The sequence below is a fragment of the Cynoglossus semilaevis genome, chromosome 16 (genome assembly GCF_000523025.1).
Source record: "Cynoglossus semilaevis isolate Cse_v1.0 chromosome 16, Cse_v1.0, whole genome shotgun sequence".
In the NCBI taxonomy this organism is placed as follows: Eukaryota; Metazoa; Chordata; class Actinopteri; order Pleuronectiformes; family Cynoglossidae; genus Cynoglossus; species Cynoglossus semilaevis.
This window is the reverse complement of record NC_024322.1, coordinates 800815-811426: the sequence shown is the minus strand read 5'-3', so window position 1 is coordinate 811426 and position 10612 is coordinate 800815. Positions and strand designations below refer to the sequence as shown.

The window sequence follows — 10612 nt, the reverse complement described above, 5'->3', positions numbered from 1 at the left end:
CTTTTTTAGTTTTTATTGATAATAAAAAGTACAATTCCGTAAAGTAATAAATGGCCGAGTTCAAAGTTAGCTCCAGACTTTCTAACGTGGAAGTCAAATGAATTACATCTGTTTTTAAACATGTGGTTTTTATATGTTCTCGTTCACACTTTTTGGACTTTTCTTTTTTTTTATATACACATTGTAGGAATTGGAGGAAACGAGTTGGTGTAGATAGAAAGGAAAGCTATTACTTGGTGAGTGTTAAACGAATTAAAAAAGGAACATTTTAAACTCTTAAACAAATGGTCTGTAATTGAAAAAATATTATTATAACGCCTTTTATAGTCGCCAAAAGACATTTTAATTCTGATTTTCTACCAGTAGGTAGCGCAAAAGACCATGAAAGTAACGTCTGACTCCTTCTCCCCAGCCCCAGAACAATTACTTTCAGTGTAACAGTTTTCAATTCTTAATAAAACTGTAGCGAAAACAATAATAATAAAAAATAAATATCTGTATTTTATCACATTATGTGAATGTGTTTTAGTTTTAATCTCTGTGTCTGACTGCGCCACCTCCTTCTCTCTCTCTCGCTCTCTCTCTCTCCCTCTCTCTCCCTCGCTCTATCTTTGTCTCTCTCCCTCTCGCACACACGCAGACTCAGTTCAGATTCAGTTCAGTGCGGGTGTCCGTCTGTGTTCTGCGCAGATTTCGTGTCAGAACCTGTGGCTGTTGGAGAAATATCAGCGGTTCTGCTTCAAGGACCGACGAAGGTTCCTCGTCGTCGGCGTGTGCCTTTATCTGTGGATCCGTTTGTGCCGCAGCGGTTAGGGCAACGACTGGAGACGTTGCAGACGCCGAGAACGTGACACGAAAAAACTGCAGAAACCCCCAGAATCTACTGTGGAACCACAACAGGTACCAAAAAACCTACGACACTGCGCGAGGAGCCCATACGACCGCAAGGTACCGATATCGCATTGCAGGAAAGGTACGGTGATTGTACCGCATAATCAGAACCGACAGCCAGAATACACCTCGGGACACGAAAGGGCCACTAAAGTACTGGAAGATAACGACAGGCACTTGGAAACGTGTTCCAGACCACCTCGAGGGCCTTGAAGTGGACACTGAAATCAAAATTTTATATCCAAAACACACCACGCACTGGAGACCCAAAATGGCACTGCTGAATACACAACCTCAGTATAAACACCAGGTACTTGGGACCTACTAAAAGCTTCAGAGATCACGAGGGCATCCGTCCGGACTGTCCAGGCCAAGTAAGAACTTATTTAATTTCTTTGAAGACGAAACCTCGTCTGACTGATCTCTCTCTCTCTGAAAGGTTTTTGATAAACCTTTAAAAAGTACAAACATCATGGGCAACGGCGTGTCCAACTTCTCAGCCTTCCAGTCTCTTCACATAGTCATGCTGGGTCTGGACTCCGCAGGTAAGACCACGGTCCTCTATCGACTCAAGTTTAACGAGTTTGTCAACACTGTCCCCACCATTGGCTTTAACACTGAGAAGATCCGTCTGAGCAACGGAAATGCCAAAGGCATCAGCTGCCATTTCTGGGACGTTGGGGGTCAGGAGAAGCTGCGGCCGCTCTGGAAGCCTTACAGCCGCTGCACGGATGGTATCGTCTACGTAGTGGACTCGGTGGACGCCGAGCGTCTGGAGGAGGCCAAGACTGAACTACACAAGGTAACCAAGTTTGTGGAGAACCAGGGAACGCCCCTGCTGGTCATAGCCAACAAACAGGATCTTCCCAAGTCCCTGCCAGTGGCCGATATCGAAAGGCAGCTGGCTCTGCACGAACTGGCACCGGCCATGGCATACCACGTCCAGCCGGCCTGCGCCATCATCGGTGAGGGGCTGACTGAAGGCATGGACAAACTGTACGAGATGATTTTAAAGAGGAGGAAGTCCCTGAAGCAGAAGAAGAAGAGGTAGACGATGAGGATTTATTCACTGGATGATGCTGTGAAACGCTGATGCTTGATCATAAACAAGGCTGCAGGTTTTTTGTAGTTTTTTTTTTTATAAACATTTAACACCTAACGAATATGGGCAAAACCAGGCTGGTCCTGTTTTTAGATACTTAAAGAGGTTTTTTTTTTTTTTTACACTGACGCGTGTCTGTGAGGTTACGTTGAATTACTGCAAAGATGTAAAATGACAGTGTTTAAATATCTGTTGAGTAAAAAAAGGGGTCGATTTAGTTGTAGCTTTGAGTGGGCGCCCCCATCTGGGGAAATGAGCTGCAAGCATGGAGGCTGTTTTCTAAGTGAAATAAGGACAACAGACAACGGACCTAGCTTATAGAGTTGTCAAATGACATAAAATCTCCCAGAAATCTTATCGGAAACTGAAGTTTAGCTCTTCTGCTGCCTCAAGTGGTTAGATCAGGCATGGGCAAACTAAGGCCAGGGGGCCAGATGTGGGCCCGTTCAGCTTTTTATTCCAGTCGGCCAAACTTTTCCCTGCAATATCCACATTTCCCCAATAGATGGCGTAGAAAATGATAAAAGCATTTTTTGCATTTTAGCCTTTATGCTTGACTTTTACATGTCATTTATCTTAGTTCCACACGCTAACGCTCAATCCATCTCCATCTTGACCCGGCCCCCGTGTCCAGTTTTAGGACCAATCTTGGCCCACGAGTCAAAAAGTTTGCCCACGCCTGGGTTTGATGATGTCACTTTGACAAATCGAAATGAAGGATTTCAAACTCTAAACTATAAAAAAAATAGATATTTGATCTCAATAGATGTGGCAACACTTCACGAACTATGGTGTGAAAACTAGAAGTTGCATTCATTGTTAAAATCTTCTAGTTTTTTTTTTATATATATATATATTTCAAATGATAACTAAAACTTGCTGGATGTTGGTGTTGGTCCCTTTGGTTCGTAGCAGAGTTACCCGATGCCAAGTCTTTCTGTGAGACGAGACTGAGTAAAGGACAAACGTAGATGACCTGAAGACTGTTTACCTGTTTATGTAGCCTCTCTTTGCACGATGTCGCGTTCACGTGTGTCTATCGCTATGCATTTCCATGTGGCTGCATAGAGAAACCGAACAATACTGTATCACCGTAGGACCCGATCCAGGTACTTCATGTACAGAGCAAAACAGAAATTTTAAAAAAAGTATTTTTTAAATAATTAAAAATATTGTTCAATTCAACGTTATCACTGTTTTTTTTTTTGTTTTTTTTTTAAAATTTAATTTCTACTTGGTTGGAGTGCTGTAGCGGACATATTTTTTTGTTTTTTTTAATTTTTTTTAAATTTAATTTGTACTTGGTTGGAGTGCTGTAGCGGGCATCACATTCCGAATTGAGAGGAATCAGAATCAGCTTTATTGGCCGAGTATGGGAACATACAAGGATTGTGACTTCGTTTTTTTTTTTTTTTTTTCTTTTGCTCCAATGTACAAATAACAACACAAAGTAACACAGTTCAACACAGTGCAAAGTAACACAATTCGACTCAGTACAAAGTAACACAACACAAAGTACATAACAGGGCAACCAGAGTTCAGAGTGCATATATTGACATATATATTTGTATATATTTTTTTCATGTATGTGCAAACATAAATATAAATATTAAAGTGAGAAGCGGATGAGTTGGTACATTTGGACTCTGTGGTGAGGTTTAACAGTAGGGTTCCATACTTTTGCTTTACAAAAAAAACACATCTCGAAAAGACATAGATCTTTGAGCTGCAGTTTCTTGGAAGGCAAATGACGACGGTGTTAAAGATGAGCTCTTCCTGTGGACACACCGCTGGAGCTTCTTTAAAAATAGGCCTGGAGCTCCCGACAGGAAATTTATGGATCTGCAGTGCAGCACTAGCAGCAGCAGAGGCATGTGTTTCTGCTGGGTTTTACAGCAAGGGGGGGGGGGCAATACTGAGCTCTGGCTGTCTCCACTACAGCATAATGGCATTCTTAAGACGTGAGTGTAAATTCCAAACCCTTACATTCTGCAAAAACAACAGCTAATTTTCCACGAAAGAAATTTTTTTTTTTTTTTAAAAGCTGTAATCACTGTCCGACACCTTGGTCGTACACAGGAGCCGTTGGTCCTGTTTTACGACACCGAGGTAAATCTGAAATTTCAAATAGAAAATTCTTAAAATAACATAGTGGAATTGGGTGATTGAGGCAACAAGTGTGTGCTAAAAAGTTTTGCCCATTGTTTTGGGCAATTTGCTAATAAGTGGCTAAATTCTGGTTACATTCTGTCATGTCCATGCTGGTAAACATGTTTCCCCAGAGGTCAGTGTGTCACCCACCACCCACTGTGTTTTTTGGTTTAATGGTTTTACTGCCTGGTTTTAGAGGAGTTGGTTTTGGGGGGGGGGGTGGTTCTTTTTTATTTTTCTCTGCAGCTGTGAACTTAAAAAAGGAAAGAATGTGATGTTTTCAGATGACTGACAAAAAAAAAAAAAAAAAATCAATCCTCACTTACCATGTATTTATTTCTGCACACATGACACATTGTTTTTGAAAATACCACATCTCAACGAAGACTAGAAGACTCTGTCCCTGAATAACAAAATAATTTCCCATCATTGTTTGCCAAAAACCTGCGTGAGTGCGGAGTCTGCTCTGGGCTTTGTGAACAGTTGTCGTTTAACTGCGAAGTGACAGCCATTGGAAGCAAAGGGGATGGGGGTTGATAAGGTCAAAGGTCAGATGGAAGCCTGGCTCAGTGTGTGAGAACGAGAACAGACTAACTGCTGCCGTGTCGCAGACACAGTGGGAGGAGACGGTGTGGACATTCATTACCTAGAATGTTTCAGCAAACTGAGAGGAAACAACACTCCAGACCAGGGGTGTCCACACTTTTTTGGTTTGGGAGCTGCCTTGCAAACAATCAGGCTAAAGTGATCTACCTACCTTGTAAAACTTTAAATATATATTTTTACTCACATTTACTGAATATACCATATTATATAAATCATTTTGATTAAATTACTGTAGTTGGACAGTTTAATTTTTTCATTTTTTATTTTTTAATATTTTTTAATTTTAATTTTTTAATTTATTATTTTTTTTTTTTTTTTTTTTATTTTTATTTATTTTTTTTTTTAGAATAATTAAACATTTTTTAAAATTATTTATTTTTATTTTTTATATTTTTAATTTTTTAATTTTTTTTAAATTTTTATTTTTATTTTTATTTTTATTTTTTTATTTTTATTTTTTATTTTTTTAGAGAACCAGTGATCTGGTTCTGCAGCAAGCATTCTAACACCATTTTCCAAAGTCTGGACCCGTCATAAACCAGTAGAGAAAATATTATCTGTGTTGGAAAAGAAAGACTAATACTTAGAAAAAATTGGTCAAAAATTACAATGATAAAAATCCTATCAAAGAGTAAACTGATCGTACAAAAATTCTGGACATATCCTAAAAAAATGTAAGCAAAAAAGAAACTTCTCGTAAGCCAAATTTTTTTTTTCTTTTCTGTTGATGTCAAGGTAACAGTGTTTTCCGCAACACCCAACAGTCTGCTAGCATTCGCTGGAGTTTTTGGTCCAGTGTTAACGTTATTCTGACCGTGAACACGTCCCTCTTGTGTGTGGCTGTGAATAAGTGTCGAGAAGACTTGAAGAAACACTCTGTGTTTAAGGAGGGGGGGTGGGGAGTGGGGGTGGGAGGGTCGAACCCACATTCCTACATCCATGGAAAAGCCACTCAGCCACCGTCAACTGGATAAGAAGCAGCTGACCGGGAAAAAAAAAAAACACAAAATAGTCAAAAATTAGCACTTTTTTTTTTTTTTTAATCCCAACAACAATGGATGTGTTGACCCGTCCTCCTCTGAGAGAGAGCAAGCAATGAGAATAAGAACCAGCCTGACACACGGGACAGAGACGGGATCTCGGTGAAAACATGGCTGCCACAAGAAAAAAAAAAAACACAAAATAGTCAAAAATTAGCACTGTTGGATTTATCAGTGAATTAAAGTGCGTCATTTATAGCATATGATGTTTAAAGCAGAGGTCCCAACCCCTGGTGCGGGGACTGATGCTGGTCCATAGGTCATTCAGTGAAACACAAAAAAAATGTACGTCAGTTTTACTAATTTACTTCATTCAAAAAAAGAATCCAGTCATATCACAACTTTTTTTTTATTTAAAAATAATCTGACAATGTTTCAAAACCAATCATTCAGACTCTGATACTGACAAAATAAAGTCTGAAAGATGTTTTATTTTGAAAATTTATTACGGGTCCACGGTAACGGCTGATACTGACCGACCGGTCCTTGCTACAAAAAAGGTCGGGGACTGCTGATATAAAGTACTTTATACCGTTTTATCATGATATTCAAGAACTAGCCACACGAGGCAGTGGAGGACTGGCGCTCCTGATATGTTTTTTTTGTGTTACGATAGACGAAGAGAGAGTGAAAAGATTTAGAAACATCACCTTTTTTTTTTAAATATTCTATCGATTTTAGCTGAGGAGTAGTATTTCTTACAACAACAAAAAATAAAGAAACGACGTTAACGATTTTTATCTACGTCCGACAAACTAGCGACGCTCAGTGTTGACCGCGTTATCTTTCAACCGTCGCAATGTGTCAGGGTGTGGTTTTTACATACTCCAGATGGAGACATCTCCCCCCACCCCCTACTCCTCCTACTACTTCTGGAGCTCTCCTGACCTCACCACACAAAAAAGTAAGAGTAGGGGGGGGTGGATGGGGGTCACTTTGTCTCTTATGTCAGACCCGAGTGTCTGTCGCGCTCCCTTCTTTTCCTCCTCCTCCTCCTCCTTCTTCATATCCAGGCCTGCAGAGACCCCTGACTTGACCTCTTCCTCCCTCTCGATCCTAGGAACTGCTGTTTGTACCTGCATAGTTTGGCAAAACAGCTGGTTTTTTTTCCCCTCTTCTTTTCTGTCTCAAAGACTGACGCAGGTTTATTCTTCAGTGCTTCACACATTTAAGACAACTCCAACTCATTCCACTGGCCTGAATTCACAGGGGGAAAACCTGAGATTGGAGCTCGACCCAGAAACACAGACGAACAGGGGTTTGAATGAGCTGTGACTCAAGGCAGTAAAATGATGAGAGACATCATTTCACAACGAACAAGTCTAGGTTTGCTGGGTTTGTTTTTAACCTCTTTTTAGCGGAGTTACTTTCAGTTTTTTTTCTTTTTTTGTTTTGTCAATTTGATTTGTAAATGTTACCACATTCGGGAAACATGAATCAGCATTGTCTTATATAAATTGGATTCGATTTATATAAAACAATGCAACAATGTAATTGTAAATTTTTTTTTGTTTTTTTTTTACTGAGAAAGTAGATGTAAATAAAGACTCCTGAGACCCTAAATAAACATTTAATGTAATATTTTAGTGTATTATATATATATATATTATATTTATATATTATATATATATATATTTATATATATATTTATTCTATTCTATTATTCTATTCTATTTATTCTATATATATATTTAGTCTATATATATATATATATTTATATATATATTTATTCTATTCTATTTATCTATATATATATTTAGTCTATTTATATATATATATATATACTGTATATATATATATATAAATATATATATTTAATGTTTTCTGAAAAATGAAAAACGTTAGCTAGACAAGCTGAACAGAAAATGAAAGACATGAATGTACGCCTGTGGTTTTTAGGTCCAGTAAATGCTGTAAACAAATGAAACAGGATGTGATGAATCTGGTATGTTGGGTTGGGGGTGGTAAGGGGGAGGGGGGGGGCCGGGGGGGGGGGGGGGTTTCATAATTATGAACTTGGGTTCACAAAAAAATGTTAAAATATCCACTTTTAATTAGAACAATCTCAAAGAAAAGAGAGTTTTTTTTCCCTACGATCCTGTCTGGCTGTGAACGTGCGCTTGATTACTCGCACAAATGCATGGACGTATCTGAGTCCTGCGTCATCGCCGCGCACCCTCATGTGGCAACATTCCATGTTGAAACTGCTGATTTCCTGAAGCCTCATCCATGACTGGAAACAGATGAGGAGATAAAGGTTGGAATTAAATATCCTCTGAATGAGACACGGTGTTACAATCCTAAATCAACTAGCGTGCCTGTCGGCTATATTTTTTTTTTAAAAAAAAACAAACTTTTGTTGTTTAACGGTAAAGCCAACATTGTGATCGCTTGTCTAACTTAGGTTGCAACCTGTTCAAAAATGTCCAACATGACGGTAAGTGCCCTTGGAAACTGTCAAACATATCTGTCCATCATCATCATCATCATCATCATCATGGCATGCTCAGTGACGCCACAGAAAATAGAAAAAAAAAACAACAGCTGGCAGCGGCAGTCGAGGTTGAGGAACGGAGGATTTAAGGTTAAGGAGGAGGGTGAGGAGGTGTGTTTGACTCTGAATCACTTTGACAGTCAGAACTCCTGTTGCTGCCTGCCTGCCTGTCGTGGTTTCATCATTTTTCTCGGAGGCAGACTCAGCCGCCAGGGTGATTACTGGGTCAACGAAACCGCTTCTGGAGTATGAATAAATGCAGTTGGATAGATTGTTATTGCATCTTTAAAAAAATAAAAAAATAAAAAAAAAATCACAAACTGTCACGTCTGTCTGTTTCCATTTCCTGTTGTCTGCTTTGTGGGGTAATCTGTGGGATCACACTCACCTGTTGGTAATTAGCTTCACTTGTGTCACCTGGTGCTCCCTGTGTATACAGTGATCCCTTGCTATAACGCGGTTTACTTTTCACGGTTTCGCTACTTCACGGATTTGCAACGTGCATTGTGTTCTGCATTCTGATTGGCTAAAAGGTCACTCCGCTTCTTCTCTACCTGTGCGCCAATAACGTTGCGGTTTAATATGTACACGTACGTAAAACAGCTTGCCAAATTGACATTACGTACGTGCAAAAAAACACTGCAGAGCGGAGTCAGGATGCAGCGGCTCAGTCTGAAGAGCAGTGAAATAAAGCTGAGTCACTATTTGTCCGACTGTACAGGTAATTTGTATTTTTTTCATAATCATTTTTAATTTTCTCCCGTTCACGGTGGGCGGTGCTAATCTCCGCAATTTGAAGCCTTCTGTTCACGTTGATGATTAAAATTATTATTTGACAGTACATTACAGAAGTTATTTGTTGAAACGTTTCTAAAGTACTTTTATTTTACTTTATTTGTGAAACAAATGGTTGAGACTGTAAAATGGTTTGTTCGTTCTTTCTCTTCTTTTTCTGAGTATTTAATTGTAAAAAAAAATAAAGATTTCTACTTCACGGATTTTGCCTATCACGGGTTCTTTTTGGAACGTAACCCCCGCGAAAAACAAGGGTTTACTGTATACACCCCTCTCCCTCACTCTGTCCTGGTTGGAGCATTGTAGTTGGAGCATTGTAGTTGGAGCATTGTAGTTGGAGCATTGTAGTTGGAGCATTGTAGTTGGAGCATTGTAGTTGGAGCATTGTAGTTGGAGCATTGTAGTTGGAGCATTGTAGTTGGAGCATTGTAGTTGGAGCATTGTAGTTGGAGCATTGTAGTTGGAGCATTGTAGTTGGAGCATTGTAGTTGGAGCATTGTAGTTGGATCATTGTTGTCGGATCATTGTCGTCGGATCATTGCAGTTGGATCATTGTTGTCGGATCATTGCAGTTGGATCATTGCAGTTGGAGCATTGCAGTCGGATCATTGCAGTCGGATCATTGGAGTCGGATCATTGCAGTCGGATCATTGTCCAGTTCGTTCCGTCAGGCTGTTCGTGTTCTGTAGCAGTTCGTGAGTTTCCTGTTCTGTGTTTCCTCGTGTTCCGTGTTACAAAGAGACAGAGGTGTGGACTCACAGAGTCACTTGACTTGGACTCGAGTCGGACTCGAGTCGTCAATTTGATGACTTTAGACTCGACTTGACAAAATGTAAAAGAGACTTGGAACTCGACTTGGACTTTAACGTCAGTGACTCCGTGACTTCACTTGGACTCGAGCCCTTTGACTCGACAAGACTCGATTCTTTCTCCGAAACCCTTTTGTTTAAAAGGACTCGAGACGGAAACGTAAGGACTTGCGACTTGACGCTTTTCAGTCTTGACTTGGACTCGACTCGGACTTTGCCTGTCTTGACTTGAGACTTGACTCGGACTTGAGTGCAAAGTACTTGAGACTTACTTATGACTTACAAAGCAATGACTTGGTCCCACCTCTGCCTGGAGAATCCCATGCCTGGTAGTTGTTCGTGTTTCGTTAATTTGGACTTTGTTAATAATAAAACGACCTGCCCCAGAAAGAGTCCCTCCCAGTGCTGCATTTTGGGTTCTGCCTGCTTCCTGTCCTTGCCTTAAGAGTTAAATTCTTAAACAAGTACTGTGCAACCAAATCTAAATACATTACTAAGCTTGGGAATCAGATTAATTTAAGGGGAAATAAACAGATCATTGCACAGGCATGGGCAAACTATGGCCCGGGGGCCGGATGTGGCTCGTTTGACTATTTAATCCGGTCTGCCAAACTTCCAAATTATATTATTTATATATTTATAATTATATTATTGATTTATATTATCATTATATTTCTGCCTTTTCCCCTGCGTTTCTCCATTAAATGGTGTAGCTAAAAAAAAA

General features: G+C 39.7%; 1 protein-coding gene across 1 annotated transcript; it reads left to right on the top strand.

The window, feature by feature from the left end:
* Positions 1–621: 621 nt before the first annotated feature.
* On the top strand, positions 622–3178 carry LOC103391522 (ADP-ribosylation factor-like protein 4C). Its single transcript, XM_008327810.3, has 2 exons — positions 622–1265; positions 1331–3178. Exon 2 carries the CDS (start codon positions 1364–1366, stop codon positions 1940–1942), a length of 579 nt encoding a protein of 192 aa, XP_008326032.1. The 5' UTR covers positions 622–1265; positions 1331–1363; the 3' UTR covers positions 1943–3178.
* Positions 3179–10612: the final 7434 nt, after the last annotated feature.

Excerpts from the sequence above, each read along its gene's own strand:
- LOC103391522 (XM_008327810.3), top strand. The coding sequence starts at position 1,364 with ATGGGCAACGGCGTGTCCAACTTCTCAGCCTTCCAGTCTCTTCACATA.